Source organism: Merops nubicus, unplaced genomic scaffold (genome assembly GCF_000691845.1).
Source record: "Merops nubicus isolate BGI_N331 unplaced genomic scaffold, ASM69184v1 scaffold48617, whole genome shotgun sequence".
NCBI classification, from domain to species: Eukaryota; Metazoa; Chordata; class Aves; order Coraciiformes; family Meropidae; genus Merops; species Merops nubicus.
In genome coordinates, this window is record NW_008619219.1 from 347 (window position 1) to 18,471 (window position 18,125).

The 18,125-nt window shown below is 39.9% G+C and overlaps 1 protein-coding gene across 1 annotated transcript; it reads right to left on the reverse strand.

The window, feature by feature from the left end:
• Positions 1–5,399: 5,399 nt before the first annotated feature.
• On the reverse strand, positions 5,400–10,901 carry LOC103776205 (target of rapamycin complex 2 subunit MAPKAP1-like; the record flags this gene model as incomplete). Its single annotated transcript, XM_008943705.1, has 2 exons — positions 5,400–5,576; positions 10,729–10,901. Coding segments are annotated over 2 exons (350 nt in total), but the record flags the coding sequence as incomplete, so codon positions are not given.
• Positions 10,902–18,125: the final 7,224 nt, after the last annotated feature.

The following is an 18,125-nucleotide window of genomic DNA, read 5'->3' on the forward strand; positions in this document are numbered from 1 at the left end:
TAAACTTCTGGCTATTTGCTCTGGAACAGAGCCCGAGGGTCTGAAACGCCCGGCCGGGGCGCTCGCTTCTCCCCTTCCTTTGCTCCGGCTCACTGAGCGCTGCTTTTCTCCAACAGTATGGCACAGAACCTCAATAACGACATTTTAGCACTCAGCAAACCCACAAATCTGAGCTGAGGGTGGACCTGAGCCCAGACCGAAGCGTCATCCTGGCAGGTCGGAGGAGAAGCCCCACGCCACACCCCGTGCACTGCAGCACCGGCAAACTGGCCGGGGCTCCTGGAGCCCCCTCTGCACCCACCCACCCCGAGCAACACCCACCTGCTGCCGCCCCAGAACAGCACCGTGAGGCTGCTCAGGAGGAAACGCCCCCACCCCACCCTGCCAGCTCCCCCATTACACTCCACATCGATAATGTGCATGAACTGTCCTCACTCACCCCAGCTCCAGCATATTCCTGATTATAAATTACATGCTTTAGCTTACTATCACTTACTGTGATACCTCTATTTTAAGTCTACGCACTGGGAAACGGGACAGACCAGCAGATGCTATTTGAGCAATTAAAACTGCTGCTTACAAATTGGAAGCCAAAGAAATTCCTCAGCTTGTATTCTCTGTCATTTTGCAAAAACATACCTGGGTGACAAGGTTAAATCAAGCAAAGGAAATCCCTGGCACTTATCATCCACAGGCATTACTGATAAATTGTGCAGTAGAGGAATAAAGGATTACCTTCTGTATTTTTTCATTACACTTTTCTTTTGTTACAGAATACATAAATCCATTGTGGCACAATGTAATATGTATCATCGTGCTACACCTGTGGACGTTTCATAACGGCTGCCATGTCTGTGCAGTCAGGAATGATAAGTGAACCACCCGTGAATGTTAATGATAGTGATCATTCTGCGGTAACTTGGCTTTCCATCTTCTTTTACAGCCTCAGCGCTGGAGCCAGGGTGGCAAGGTTCAGAAGAGGAAAAAGAAAACAACAGCAGAGGCCAGAGCTCCGGCGGGCTGCGCCGGGCGCTGCTGGGGACGGCGCTCAGAGGCGGCACAGGAACGGGCCTGGTCCTCTCCACGGGCTCCGTTCGTGTGAAACACAAAAACAACGCTTAAAGAACAAAGGGCTCCTGTTCTGAATGAGAAATGAACTTTTCCAAAAGCTGCCTTTCCAGTCTGGAGCAATTTTTTAATTTATTTTTAACACTGATGTGGAATTTTCAGCGGTTAGAGCTTGCTGCAAGAAATGGCTGGCACGGCTGAAAATGCTTGTGAGTGACTAATAACGATTTCCACTTGATCAGCACAAAGTCAAAGTTAAGACTAAAAATCCCAGTTGATGCAATGCACTTAGGCTAGATAATTTTATTTTTAAGATAAAGTGCACGGTGATATGAAGCAGAATAACTACACCAGCCACAATTTTTGTTCTGAGTCTAAATGGTCTTGCTTTTGTGCGTCTTAACTTAGCCTTGGACAACTCTCTGAGGTTTAACGGGCTGTATTGTGACACTACTATAAGACATCACTAGATAATGTAACAAGTCATCTTTCTGCCCTGACCCCTTTCTTGGGGTCCTGCCCTTCCCTGTTCACTCACTGGGAGGGCACCTTCATAACTTTGATACCTGCTTTAACTTTCTTAGATTTGCATTCAATGGATATTCTAAAATACACTTTGTAGGTTACCTGCACCCATGTGAAAATTGATAACGGGCATTTTGGGGAGTGCTTCTGTAATCTAAGTAAAAAACACATTTCAAAGCTTTGCACTGGATTTGTAAATGTACAATGAAAGCCTGATACCTTAAAACAGTTTCAAACCTTAACCTATGAGATATAGCAGAGGTGCCGCTTTGAAAAATACATATACAATAGTCAAAGCAATTTAAACATAATATCAAAACAGAGTAACAGTGCTCCAGAGCAAAGGAACTGTATGCCAAATTTCATCTGTGTGCCAACTGGCAGCTGAGCTACAACTCCTTGAAACACCATTAGATCGAGTATCTCAAGTTGTGACACTAAAATCTGCAAGGGAAAAAGCCCTAATGATAGTACAGATTTATTTTAAGCTACCTTTGTTCAGAGCTTTTCAGGTATTACTTCATCATCTCAAGAAGTCTGCGTTTCCATGAATGCTGTGCTTTGTCTGACTCCTCCTGACGGATCCTACTCGGCATCAGAGAGGGCTGTTTGCGAATGCCGTGTTTGACATTGCACAAAGTACTGCTTTCCACAACAGACATTTTCCAAAAACATAACTCGCTAGACTAATGGGCAGTTAGAAGCCAGAATGACTGCCCTCCGTCTTCTCCTTGTGTAACTTTGCCAGAGTCCTTGGAACTTGCCAAATTCGGTCATGCCTGCTTAGCTTGCTCGACTGATTGTGCCAGAAAGGAAAATAAGACACAGATGTATTTGAGCTCTTTGAGATGCCAGTAAGAGAGACAGCTAATGGCTTCATTTCGACCCTCCCCTACCAGCTGGGCACAGGTGGGGGGATAATGAGGTCCCTCTCCCTAATCAAACTCAATTATTTACTACTCTATATAGCCACAAAGACATTCACATTCAGCTCAGAATATAAAATGCACTGTGGGCTACTTCCAACCTCCACCACTGGGTATTTATAACCAACTCAAGTGGCTAAGAGTTTGCCTTGGCAGGAGTCTAAGCGTATAAAGTTCTGCAAACTGTTTCTGCTCAAACATGTCCTGACCCTGGCGAGGTTCCACAACTGTCAGCTCGGTAACTGCACAACATCTGAAATATATCCAACACACAGGACAGGCGAGAGCTGAAACACAACACCGTGCTCCATCACGAAGCTTCTCAGAAGCATCAACTTTTTTTGACAGTGATTCAATATTAATAAACAATACAAGTCACAAGCCTGACACAGCAGCAGCTGAAATACTTCAGCATGAGGAGGAAAAAAAGAAAGGCTAAACATAAAACCACAATTACATGCACTAGTAGGATGACAGGGAAGGAAAAAGATGTAGAATTTACAACAAATCCTTACGATCGTACGACAGCACACACATTTAAACTCACAGAAGTAACAGTGTTTTCAACAAGTCATTCTCTATTCTAGAGGACACATTAAAAATTCTAATATAAATCTAACTATTTACAAATCACTGTTTACAGAGGGAGTACAAGCCATTTCAAGTTAGCACGTGGACACAGAAAAAACACCCAAACCCTCTCAGAAGAACACTACTTCTTATGATGTAGTCCTTATTTCTAATCAGCAGGACCTCCCAAGTTAGAAGGAAGGTCCTCAGATGAGCACAAGTTATGTTCAAGCAAAAGACTTTTGATTTCCTTTGCAGGATTTGCAGCGGGACCTTAATCCTGCTACAAGGAGCAGCCAGAGAACTGCCAGCCAGGCCAGAAGCCTGCTGAGGTCTCGGGGCTCCACATGGGACACCAGTTCCACCTTCTCTGAGCTAACGTCCAAAATCTGTGACCACGCGTGTTCACTGCATTTAAATACTAAACCCTATTTATGTACTGAGTACAGGCAACAGGGATTTAGGTAAGAGGCAGCTGAGAAGGAAAGGGGACTTTTTCCAGATGAGCAATCACCAACAGTTTAGACTCTTCCAATGACACAGGCTTCTTAACTGCTCTACCTGCAATCAACACTCACCATCGTTTCTGATCGCATGGAATTAGAATAGAATTTTCTATATACCTGCTGACATTTTTCTGGGGATATTGAAAATGCAGGATTATCTTGAAAGTAAAACAACCATAGAATCATTAAATGGAAAAAAAAAGAAATTATCAAGTTCATACCAATAGCACTGACCCAGAGGAACGCATGCAGGTGAAGGAGACATTCCCTCCTTCAGAGAAAACATGCAGCAGTCTCCAGTGAGGTGGAAGGAACTCGATATTCTGGAGTTCCACAGGCAGGAAAGTCAGTTGCCTGGCTCAGCCGTGTTACTGGAACTGCACAAACCAAAAATGGACCTTGTAACATGACTGGCCAGATGACTTCACCTCCTCCCTGCACAACCTTCCACACGACAGTATCCAGCCCAACAGAGCTGAATGTGTTTACCTTGAATAACTTATTTGTAAATACCGTTGACAGAATATTCTCTTTTCCAGTGACCTAACACAGTGCAACAAAGTGAATGGGCCTTTAGGAAACACACATGGGATTTCTGGAGATTTCTGTCAGTAGGATGCTTTAGAAAATCTCTAAGAACACAGTACACAAAAAAGGATAAAAAATGTAATTAAATAGGTAAATTTTTTTTTTAATTGTCTGATTATTCAAAACTGGAAGCAGCTGTATGGTTATGAAATGTAAGTAATCCTGCATAAATTTTTAAAATGTCCAATAACCAGGAAAACACTATTAGCATTTTAATTTCAAGAGACCCAAACATGAAATATTTTTCCCAAGGAAGAAGTGGCTTATGCTACTAGTATTTTGTTATACCAATTAAGGTCTTCTGAGGGGTTTAAAAGATTTTTCACTCACAAGAAAAATAAAAAAGTGATCAAGCACAGCACACATGACTCAAACACTAACAATGCACTGATAATGATATAGGAAATCCTTCTTGAGCCATAAACCAAGCAGCTTCAAGCTTCAGTGGTGAATGGGCTCTTCCTCTTCATAATTCTTCTGGACTTTTGAGTGGCATGTCCTGTCCTGTCCTACCTGGCACGCTCATTTACGGCACGTTCCTCTCCTGAACTGCTGCACTGTTATTAATGTGCTCTGCAACTGTCCGTATTTAAAATTATTTGCTTTCCAGTCCACTAACCAGTCTTATAATGTGAATGCACTACTTTGTCTATCAGGCTTTGAAAGAAGATTTTTGAAGTCTCTCATATGTGGGATATCCAAACACCAAGAATTTTTTCAGTTAAAATTCAATAGATTTTCCCAAAATAATGAAAAAGTCACTAGCAAGACCACTTCCTAATACCTGTTGAAAAGGGCTCTGAATATTCAAAGGGAATGACTTGATAATTTTAACTCTCTGAAGCTACTATATAAATTCATTACATTATTCTGCCCAAATACCCAGCACGGGGCTGGCGCAAAATGCAAACGATAAGCTCAGAATTTGTGTAAATTCCAAATATTTACTAGTGGGAGTGGAACAGTCCAGTGTTCCCCACTAGCCATAGGCAGCAGGGCTTATTCTCCTTTGTAGTTTCAGACTCAGGTGACGGGCTCACCAGAGCTGCTGCCAGCAGCATTTACTCTTCTACCCACCCCACGACCAAGCCCACAGCGGGCGCTGTCTGCAGAGAATGGAGAGTACACACAGCCCCCGGAGTCTGCCGAGCTCAGCTGAGGAGCAGAGGGGAGGGGGCTGTGGCCGGCCCGCGGGGAGCTCCGCGCCCGTACTCACATGCGCACGAAGAGCGACTGCTTGGCGGCCAGGCCGGGGGACGAGTACTTCTCAACCAGCGCCAGAGTGCTGAACCCAAACTTGTGAATGGGCTCGTTGGAGTCCAGGGGTGGGAAATCCGTGTCAACCTCCCCGTCATCCTCAGCAATGTGGAGGCAGTAGGCGTTGACGTTGTCGCTGAAACCAAGACAAAGGAAGGATATTCAGGAGGGAAGCCAGAGAGCCAACTCAGTTCAGCCAATGGATCACCAAATGCTGTAGAAAACACATCAGCAGATGCACCTGTTAAAGGACTAATATTAAAGGCCTCTGATGGCATGTGTATAAATATGTCCCAACAAAGTCCCAACACATTTTGCTACCATAACCATGTGGTCATAGAAAAAAAACCCCAAAACCTCAGAGTAAAGTGGTGCACCTTACTTCACCATTAACTGAACTGCAAGCAAAAAACTGACAGTGATTAAAATATACTAAAGTCTGTAATTCATGACTTCATAAAGCTGGAAGTTATGAATTTATGAAAATTTATTTATTTATATGACCATTACATTTTATAATTAAAGACAAACGAGCAGTATCTATTTCCTTCATAGATCAAACAACGGTGAAAGAGTTCACTGCATGGAGTCTTGAGAAGCTGAGATTTCTCTCAGACATGTAAACTACAGGAAGAGTAAAAAATCTGTTCAGCACAGTAGCAATGATTAGCAGAAAGTCTACCTTTCCTAAGTATCTAATAAATCCAGTCACTAAAAGCAGTTAAAAATTAGTATAGACTAAAAAGCAGAACAAAACAGCACAGGAAGTTTTAAACTGATACAGTGTAAAAGAAATACAATAGAAAAATCTAAGCCTCTTTCTTTCAACATAACAAAGTCCATAGGGAAATAAATACCTACATATACCAAACAGGTATTAATAACATTTCTTAATGTTAAAATATATTTCAAATGTTAATATTTATATTATTGAAATGAAAGTAAGTATGCTTTCTTACAGTAAATCTGCCAGCATTCAGGCATCTTCCACAGCCACGAAGCACAGCGCAAACGCTCACGTGGCCGTGTGTTTCTAAACTCTGCAGTTCAAATCTGGAGTTTTAATTGCATGATTGATGCTTAAATTAATTAATTGCAAAGTGTATGCTAATTGTTTAATTGGTCGCTTGATCTATATAGATCATTTTTTGAATTAAATGAGTTGATTTACAAAGTTTATTGATTGGATGTGACAATGAATTATTTCACTGACTACCTGATTTGCAATTTTCTCAATTAATTCACAAACCTTTGGTTGCAACTCTGCTTTATTGAGAGTGCTTAGTCCAGGTGATCTATATGCACCTTGTCATCACTAAGACATTTATTATATAAAACAGGTAATAATGACACATTACTATTAATGTAAGCTGTAAATTTGCTAACAAAAAGGTAATCCAGCAATGTTTGTCACTACCAATTTTGAAAATTCTGCAATGCTATTGAAGAAACTTCCACCAGTCTCTGGACTGTTGTGAAGGACTGGAACATTGCTGTAGAACTAGTGACTGCTTAAGTAACTTCTAGGGAACATGGTGAAAGGTAGTGCCGTGAAGGGGATTCATGGAGCGCCAAGGCTCTGAGCAGCAGAGGAGGCCTGCAGCCAGGAGGGTGTGTGGGCTGCACGCTTCCAGGGCTCTCATCAACACGCTGGAGAAAAAGGCTGAGCATAATGTGGATAGAGTTGGTCCTTCTTACGTAATGAGAGTCGTCTGGTGTGATTTTTGGGTCCTTCTCCTATTGTTTAGATTTCTACGAACACAAACCCCAAGCTCTGCATGCTCATTCTGTCCTGTCCTAAGTAACCCAGAAGTCATCCCACACTACGAGACTTCCCAGTGGGAACAGCCCCCTGGTGCCCCCACCCCACAGCTTCAGCCTGGGCCTTTCACCGCTGATTTCCAGCCTCCTCGTTTGACACAATTCTCCTGGTGTGCAGCCTGGCGTGCACTTAAAGCTCTGTATAAATAAAGTTAACATTTTAATTTGGTACTTGATGCATTTGCATAATTCTCATTAAAGCTAGAGGAGCATATAGGCATGCAGGCAACAGAACACAATCAGTGTCATCTTAAAGAAATCCAAGTGCTGAAAAAGGATGGTGGTGACAAAAACTTATCTTCCACCAATTTCACTGAAAATACACAATGTCAGTTAAATCTCATAAATGTAAAGGGGTTACAAATGTCTTCAAAGGTGGAGTTGGTTCCTGAACATCAGCACAGATTTAGTCAATTTGTTGAAAACCCAAGTTCAAGTCCAAAACCATTCCTCATTTTGAACCTCCACCAGGATGAGCTCAAATTTCCCAGCTTTAGGCTTCAAATTATAAGGTTCAAAGTCTTGAGAATCAGGCTTTGCTATGGACAGAATGTAAAAGTTAAGCACAACAACTGACAAATGTAACAGCATTCTTAACTTCCAAAAATAAGATGTTTATTTGAATTTTGCATCTCACTATTCATTTATTCCTAGAAAGGGAATTTGTTTATGTTTTGCAGGCAGAATCATTACAGCATATCTGTCAGGGGTTGGCAAGAGAACGGTCCACTGGGTTATGACCAAAGTTCACGTGTAAGAGGCCAGGAACAGGGTTGCTAACACTGTCAGTGGTTCTTCATATCAAGACACTGAATAGAGACAAATAGAATGCCATTATAATAAAAAAGGCAGCCTCACTGAATACAAAATGTTCTCAAAGCTGTCAACTAATACTCACTCACTTCAGACTCTTACATCTTCCTTTTAGGAAAAAGAATTAGGCAGCAATATATTATTTTTCTAAAGACAGAGGGGTTGTTTTTCTTAATTACAAAGTCTACAACCTCCTCATTATTCTCAAATTGTGTTACTGGTAGGTACATTTGTCATTCTGCACGTGCTGTGTATCAGATTTGAAGCACTCTATACGTATTTTAGTGCAGTGTCACAAAGATCCCGATTTTTTCTTTTTATACTCTATAAATCTTACTAAATCAGGAATAAATAGAAGTATAGAATGTGCAGCCTACATAAGCTCTTTCCTTATTTGGAAGTGATAAGAACTAGTTTATAGTTAAATCAATCCTTGCGACAGGACTGGCAGTCAGCAACAGTAAAAAAAAAAAAAAAAAAGATGATGGAGTCAAGAGAAATAATTAAGGACTACACAAGAAAACAAGAGTTTTGGAGTCTTGAGGCTCTGCCCCTTCCTCCGAGTACTTGTACCAAGATTCTCAATTGCTGCTGTCAAGACTGTTCTGGGGAACTCATGCCTCCATTATTTATTTTATTATTTCTGTCCTGAGATTTGATTACATTAGACAGGCTCCTTGGTCATGATCACTCCTTGACACATCATAACGTGTTATCCTTCAAGGCAGACAGTGAAATTCATTTCCTCCCACTGCTAACTTTTGCTGTGGGCAATGATAGTTCACAGGATACCTCTACTCATGGGTGTTGTTCCATTTGAGGTGTGCTATGCTCCTGAAAAACAGACATGTGTCCAAAGATTGACATCAGTGGTGTCTTACTCGTTAGAATATAAGCTAATCATACACAAAGGACATTGTTTTAAAGCTATAATAAACAGAAATTAATAACAGCAAGTAAAATGGTACCATCTGCAAATAATTTTATAGTTCTGCTCCACTGTAAAAAAAAAAAAAAAAGTCAAATGGAATTGTTTAACCTCTGAACCATGCCATGTCTGTTGGGAAGGGCTAAGGGAAATCCTACATCAAAGGCATGGAACTGTTTTTGGGAGGGGCTGCTTTCCTGTGCTGCCCTATACCTGCTAAAGAGAAACCAGCTGATCCTAAATGAGGGCAGTGCCAGCGACCTCTCAGTGCCTCCCCTTCCTGCTTCCATCAAAAGCAAAGACTATGGAGTCCTCGAACACTTCTGCAAAATGCAGGAAGAGCAAACTCTAAAATTCAGTACGAAGAAAAAAACACCTTCATCAAATATTCCAGGAACAACAAAGTGAAAATTGGCTCATGTAGAAAAAAACCAAGCAAAACTATTAACTTTCTTTGCACCAGGAAAGTGACCTGCTACCATCTGTTACTAATGATTCTATAATAAACTATTTTAAATTCTTATTTTATGTCCTACGACCCAGCAAAACCAGAAGTATTTTACAGAATGGTTTTAAGAGCAAAGCTGCTCGATGAGTGGCTCTCTACTACCTGTACCTTTTGTCACCTGCCCTGATAAAATAACTGCTCTTGATAAACTGCTCTAGTTCTCCTGCACATCAAATCCATTACTTGGTCACAGAAATCTTAGGGGCAGAATTCTTACACAACAGAGATGTAAGCAATGACTAACAAAGGTACTGAAAAATCCACTGATTAACTGAAGCTACAATTTCTGAGGATAAGAGGGAAGTTGCTCTTTGCAGCAAAAAAGTCAACGTGACTGAGGTCAAAGTCTTGCAGAAATTGTAAAATACTAGATGACAGAGGTTTCTGAATTAAAGAATGCAATTTTATTTGCAATTTTGAAGAAAAATGGTATTTATTATGCTTTCAGGATTCTTACTTACACTTTTTTTTTACTGTTATCTCCAGGATAACCTGGAAAGAAAAGCACCTTTAGCCCCTATATTTGCCAATTCTTGGGAAAGTGGAAAGAATTTAACGTGTATAATGAATTAAAGTCATTAGGACAGCAGAAAGCAAGTCAGTGATCATGCTGAAGTTCAATGACAGAATTCTGACTTCTCTACAGGCACACTCCCTGTGGCCAAAATGTATTCCATGGCTTCAGAGGAACACTAACAGTACCTCCAGGACACAGAGTCACCCAGTGCAGTGGTTCCTCTCTGTGGATCTGCAGGAGGAACTGGCACTGTGCAGCGAGACCAGAGTCAGGGCCTGGGCACCTTCCTTTGGGAGAAACGAGAAGGAGTTGCAGACAAGTTCTGGGTTTTATTTGACATCCTTGTGATCTTAGCTGTTAAGAACAGTACCAAAAAATAGATTGGACATAAAATAAAATATGTTGCTGTGACACCAAAAGAAGTAAGATTTATTATTTTTAAACAGAGCGTTTTGAAATTATGATTCATTTACAGACTCATGGTTTCCTATGCTTATCATTAAACAGCACCCAGTAGTTTAATTGAAAGAGAAATGGATGTAGGTGCACATGTACTGCTCAAAAGGAAATGCTGATAAATGTGTAGGTGCTTTCTCTAAGATTTATCTGTAAAAACATTGACATGGAAATCTATTTCATTACGCAAAAAGGCTGCAGGGGAGAAAATTAGAGATCAAGAGGTAGTAAAGAAAGAACATTACTTCAGTTTTGGTTCCCGTCCCTCACTTGTATATTGCCAGCATATTAGTCCAATCAGGTCATGCACCTTGGCATTGGCTATTGTCACAACGGTCATGGGCTGTAGTTTGTCTTGGCTTGCGTGCAGCGGGAGGTAGACATCAATTTTTTTGGTTGCTGTTGTACCAACATGACCCTGTTGAGAAAATATATTTCATTAGAATGTAGATTAAAAAAAAAGTATGACAGAGCTAATATAAAACTTGGTGGGGATGGAATTCTTTCCAGTAGAACAATTAAAATACAGTGCTACAACTTAAAACTGGAAGAAGCTTGAATATCTAAATTCCAATTATTTCACTGCTGTTTAATGTATCTGTAAAAGTGATATGAAATATTTGGCAACGATTTCACAGGTTTCCACAGAGTCTGAGCTTCACTTGCAGGATCCTCCCCCCAAAAAGGGTGGGATGGGGAGAGGAGAGAATTGACAAGCCTATATAAAATTTCAGAACTGTTTTAATCAGCATTTAATCCTATATTTCTGCTTTCATCTGCACTTTCCCACCACTTGGAAAGCTCATGGATCCCCTCTTCAGAAGCACCCCTGATGTAACTATCTCCATCTATCTCTATACATGTACGGGTCTTGAGAGAAGAAAGTATTATTCAAATTAATCACTTGGAATTCTAAGTAACAGAATAAAAGGATTCAATACTATAAATCTATAATAACAGTATAAAACAGGGAGTTATATGCCATGTGCTAATTGCAGTATATTGTTAAAACCCATTTGATCATTCAGTGTGATTATAAATTAGAGAAATAATTGGAAGTTAAAGTTATTCATGTCATCATAGCTAAGGGTATTATTAAAATCCATCCAAACATAATGTATTTGTTTTTTAAGAAAGTATTTTTGCAGCACAGATGCTTCCTCTTCCTCCTCCTCCCATTTTTAACATAAGAATAATTTGGGTTTACTCATTATAAGAGGCTATTCAGGGTAACAGAACTCCTTCACCTTGTCTGGATAAGCCTTAAGAAGCCTTCAGGTGAGTGAGTGTGCCTGGGACCTTCTGAGATACCACCCACAACCTCACCAAGGAAATCATTAACACAACAAAACTGCTAAAAAAATAAGGGTTTATTGTTTTCTTTCTCCTCCTTCTCTTGCTCTCCTATTATTTCTAAGGGGAGCTAAGCTAGTATCAGCTAATGAACCAGCAGTCTCAAAGCCTAACCCTGCCTTTGCTCCAGTATAACCACTAACTAGAGGGCACAGAAACATGCACGAGGCTTAGTCCTGATAATGGAAAACCCAAGAAGAACTGACAACCAGATGTGAGAGTCGATGCCAAGCTCACAACTGATGTACACAGCACAGGAACAGCGAACGGAGAAATGAGCCAAGACCTGCAACTAGTAACCAAATAGACCAGATTATTCCATCAGCTACTGCTACAATCACAGACTAGTTTATAACCTCATAATCCAGTGAACACATGTATTTCTAAAATAAACAGATTCTAGGCACCCCAAACTTTGAGCTATCACAAATAAGATGGTAACTAACCTTTGTCTTCTTTTCACAGGGCATCTTTCTTCTCTGCCCTGTGCTGTTGCTTTGTCTTTGCTGTTTTTTAAAAAACTTGTCTTTGTTACTCCCCCTCTCTAAATCTCCTGCACCTCCTCCAGTCTATTTTTTATCATCTTGCTTGTCCAAAATCCACTACTCATATCTTTGTTGTTCTGCCCCCAAACACTCAGCATGAGGATGACAGGTGACTTAAGGCAGGGGTAATCTGGACAGGAACTGGGATCCCAGCTGCTCTCTGAGCAATACCAACAGCAGCAGGACTCAGAAATGGATCAAAAGCATCACTATCACACTCAAGAGCTTCAAAAAAATGAAATATTTTTATTCATTAGGAGGACTGTAAAACTGATTGCCATTAGATATTAGAGAGGCTGAAACCCAAAATTTGCAAGCCAGTTAGACTTGCTATTAATAATTAGAACATTCATTGCCACATTAGGTAGGAAGCACTAGAACAGCCTATAAACAAGTAGGTCAAAGTGTAGGCTGATCAGTCACCAAGTCAGAGGGGCCTGGAGGGAACCTCCACTGTGTTTATTGCAAATTAATGGTATTTGTTCTGAGTCAGCTTTGGAAATCCAAACCATCAGGTACCTGTCTACAGGACAGAACAAATCCATACACTTAGTCTGGTCCTGCAAAATATTAATTGTGCAGGAAGTCCCACTGAGCTCAATTACTTACCTGTGCAAAGCTTATTAGGGTAAGGATTTGTAGGTGATGGGACGAATAAAAGGGATTCAGTTATTAGTCTCAGTGGCCAAGAGTCAAAGACCGAGCCACGCTGGATGTAACTACCAACAACTTGTGGGTTTTATACAGTGCTCGTAGTCTCTTCTTTAGGAGGAATCATTCACAACCAGATTACACACACTACTGGAAGCATAACTACTTTTTTCTCCCAACTAAAAATCATATTCCAACTGTAAAAGCTGAGGAGACCCAGAAGATAAAGTACAATTACCTATATTCAAAAAGGCAGCATCAAACTTTATTAATAGATCCTGTATAAAATTCAATGCAAAATCTATTCAGGGCCAGGGGCTTCACCATTAGGAGCTTCCTTAATAGCCTCCAATAAATCTGGGAAGCATAAAGGGGCTGTTAAATTAACATTTTCCTGATCTGTCACCTGTGGCATAGTTAATTTGTCAAAAAATTCTTTTAGCTCGTCACTGGACACTGTATATTCTGACAAATGAAGTCTGGAATAAAATTGACAAAATATCTCGTTAATTTTCTAGGAAATCAGAAATCTGATTCCATTAAGCTTTTACTGTTAGAAATATTATAGTCCACCAATCCTTTAAGGAAGCGAGGAGTAACTGGATACACAGGAAACACAACAGATCTTAGAAATTTTTTTAATTTTATTTTTATTAATGGATCCTTTTAAATCTACCTAGTGCTCTTCTACTGCCTGATCTTCTGAAAATGTCCATTTGCTATTTCTAGAGCATTTTCATCTCACTCAAAGCAAAGATGATGTTTCACCATCTGCAATTCATTGGAGGGGACAAGGTGCTGTACAGGCTGGAAGAGGAAAAGACACAGGGATACTATTTCCCAAATTACTGCTAATATGATGTGCACACAAATCAATTTCTTCATATTTCTGTTTTCTCTATCCCTGTCATCAGAATTCTTGGTGGTTGGCACATATAGTTCTTTGGCACACTCCAGCTCTTCTTTTATGCTGCTATTCAAGAGTTGCACAGAATTATGTCTGCTACTTGACATTGCTGAGAAGTACAGTCTGCCAAATTCAGAAACTTGCTGCTTTCTATTTTTTATAATTTAATTTAAGCAGACCAAGGCATATTCATGCACTTTGATAACAAGCATTTGCTAAGCTTAGGAAAGATACTCATATTAAGAAACTGAAGGAACTCTTCTGAAAGGATAAGCTGGTATCTAAGGCCACTGCCCCTGTGAATCCACGCTGCCTCGTGGTCTGAAATAGACTGCCACAAAACAGTACAGTACTATTTGGTGATACACAACAGCAGTTGGGCTAATTACAAAAACATAAGTAGTGTCACCAGCACGTAACTCTGTTGCTGGTACTTCCAAACACAAGTGTATGAGTGAAGGATATGACAGGCAACTCAAATGATGAATATTCATGGCTTTTCTAGGCTTGTATTTGTGAGCTGCAGTGTTTAATTATATCAATGCTGGTACTACAACTGTGACAGGGAAACTGCATGTAGAATGACCTTCACTGGCTGCATATATTTTAATATGTAATAGATATCTATATTTTATAGAAAAATCAACATAGATTAATTTATTAATAGATAATAGTAACAAAAATCTGTATGCTTTAAATATTAACACAGTATGTTAAATTAAAGAACAAAAAAATACGTACTTAAACTCTATTGATTCTTTCAACCCAAGAAGTCTTTCTAAGATTTGAAATCACCTTTTAATCACAGTCCATGAGAAAATAGATACCTCCCCTCCAATACCAGGAGATTTAGATCTTGAATATTGTGGGGCCACTAATATTCCTCTCCATGACCTAGGATGTTTGGTACACCTTGTCCACTCCGAGGACAACTTCCTCCTAAACACAGTTCTGAAGTACCTGCACCAAGGGGAGCTAATGAAATAGTCACCGAGAAAAAGTGTGTGCTGTATCCTTCTCACTTTTGATCTGCTTCACCACACACCACAGCAGAGAATTAAAACAAAGTCTATAAACATTTCTTAGAGAAACGTGATTAATTTTCAACAATAATAATTTACTGCATCTTTCTGCACAAGAGAGTTCTGTGACTAAATGTTATATCACTTTAAGATTAGATGTTCTAATGATATAATGCAAAGACTTTACTGAATCATTATTTAGTGGGAGTCATAAAAACCTCTTAAAATTAATCTTTCATGCACATCTAGCTTACCCAAAGTTAGCATTTAATTAGATGGCCTTGGCACGAATGAGCTTACTACTTTATTTGCTCAATCAGTATATGTCTCTTCAGTAATTATAATTAATTCAAGTCATTGACTCACCTCCCAGCAAACAATGCTAAACATCACACAAAATGGAAACTAATGCTTCTCCTTTGCCAAACATAAAATGTCTTCTCGCTTCCAAACCCAGTGAAATGTGTTTTGGTTTAGGTGACAGGGTATGTAATATACTACACAATCCAGCAGGCACCTCCTAAACAGAACTTACCTATGTATTTAAACAACAGATAGATAATAGATAAAGGGGGGGAAAAAGCCTTAAATATATTAACTCAGCATTTACAGCACAAATGGAAGTTCTAACAGATTAGAGCACAGATGTTTATGGCAATATGAAGGACATTATTTTTGTAAGTTGGCCATTAAGAAGCATGGTTTTGTAAACTTCTGACGTAAAAAAATAATTAAAAATTAGAGCTATTCTTTCTTTGTCAGTCATATTCACCCATATAAGCAAAACAGCTCCTGAGGGGCTGAGGAGAAAAAGAACGGTAATTAAAAAAGATTTTTTTTTAAAAGTTCAGATGATCAAATATCTTAAAAGCTTTCAATAAGCATGTGGCAGAAACTCCCATACTGTAGCACAATATGATGACACTGCCAGCACATGGTTCAGAGTGAGCACACTGGCAGCAGAGCAGGAGGAGCAACACTCCTATCAGCCTCCGCATCCAAGACCTGCAGTACTCAGCACTGAAATGTGTAGCTTCAACTAGTAGACTTTAGGTGAGTAGAACAGCATCTAACATAATATGATGGTTAAATATTTACAACATAGCCTGTTCCTTGTATTTGCACAGCGTTAAAACACATCTGGAGAAAATACCTGTTCAGTTGTATGTATATTAACATTCAGAGGCGTAACACTAGTCTTAGTGTTGGTATGAAAACACAGGGTAGCTCTACCCCTTTCACTCCCCAACGCGATACTATACCCTACTGAGGCAAAATAAGAATATTTATTTCAACCAGGTGGTTAAGCTAGCAATGATATTTTTCATTATTAGATTCATACGATTACTTTTGTGATTTTTAAGTCATTTATGGAAGATAGAAGTGTGGGACAAGGGACCCGACACTGGCAGCAGGTGACTGAGCTACCTTCAGCACCTCTGCCCGGCTGCACGGCTTTCCAATGAGGCTCCAAAGTTGTTCCTTCCTGAGGAGTGGATCCTCCTTTGTATCATCCTAGCTTATGCTGCAGAGTTAGCAAATCAGTGTAAAATTCCATTAACAGTGTTAAATACTTAATTTGTCTTATTCACACTGTCACTATTCATAAAAATTTAACCCAGTAATTTCCTGTTATACAAAGCATAACAAAGTATGAATATTTAACTACAAGGTAAATAACACACTATTATTTTTTATTCTAAATTGTTGACTTCACTTAGCATGTCTGCTTTGTATAGCACCACACTATTTTTCAATTAAAGGTCCAGATGTTTCAAAGGCTCCAGTCGGCAGCGGCAGTTATGAGAAATGCGTTATCTGCATTGCAATGATCACTACAACATCAGCTCCAGGCTGCATTAACATACTCATGTTTTATTCCAGCCCCCCTCCTAATGTACCAGTTAATTATACAACACACAGCTGAGAAACATAACCTCCAGAGCTGGACAGTTTCCTTCCACGCTTCCACCTGAACACACTTTTATATGCACCTCAAAACCGTAATTTACATATATAACCAAATAATCAAGTGTCCCAAATTACTGCCTATTCTTTCCTGGCATTCACTCCCACAATTAATAAAACCATGGAACTCCTGAGCAAAGAACAAGACATATAATTCTTGTAACAGCATATTTCAATCATATTAACACACATTCATTTATACAACTCACTTTGAATTAAAAAATATTTTACTTGAAGTACTATGAGCATGATTTCTTGTTCTTACTTTTTTTCCCAACAAATCGTATTTGGAATGGAGGGAGAATCCTGGAGTCTGTTCCCTCTATAGCCCAGGCCTCATTTCTTCACATAGAGGTATCATGTTTAGGACAAACGGTCCCAGCTCCTCCTCGATCCTGCGCCACTCGCGGCATTCTGCCCGAGGCCGGAGCACGCCCGGGGCTGGGGCTGGGGCTGCCCTTCTCCAGAGGGCAATTTCCCACCGGCACCGTGATACCGCGGAGGCCAGGCCCTTATCTAGCCAGTCCTGGTAGTTCTGCTGAGGAATGAAAACATCCTGATTTATCAAAACACAATTGCCACAGCTGTGACAAAACGCATTCATTACCCCAAAGTAGCCTTAGTTTCCATGGAGCAAAGAGAAGCAATGGCCTACTTTAGAAGAATTATTTATATTTTACTTAGTAATAAACATTACAATACTGAGGAATAGAGTTATTCTTTGTAGCAACAAAAACTTATAATTAAAACTACACCATAAACATTATTTGTGCGTTAAGAAATACGCGATGATATGTTTTAATGAACAGATGCTATACAAAAGATAAATGTTTTCAGAAATATTCAATTCTTAAACAGATCGGCCTCTAATCCTCTGCTTCTGTTGCATAAAGCAGACTGCTTAAGTTCCTCGAGGACATTAGGCAACCTTAGGTGGAACATTTTTAATACATCACCGTGTCACTTTTTAATGTGCCACAATCTATTAACCACATGGCAAACTAACAGGGATTTTTAAAATATGGGTTTTATAGCTTTGTGCTGGTGATTAATTAAATAAATAGCCAGCGTTTCACAAATCATCCCTCTAATTAGTCTAAAGCAGACACTTTGCATTCGCTGGCATTATTGCCATCTGAAGCTCACAGAAGGGCAGTAGCGCCTGTGCACGCCGGCGCCGGCGCGTCGTCACCGCG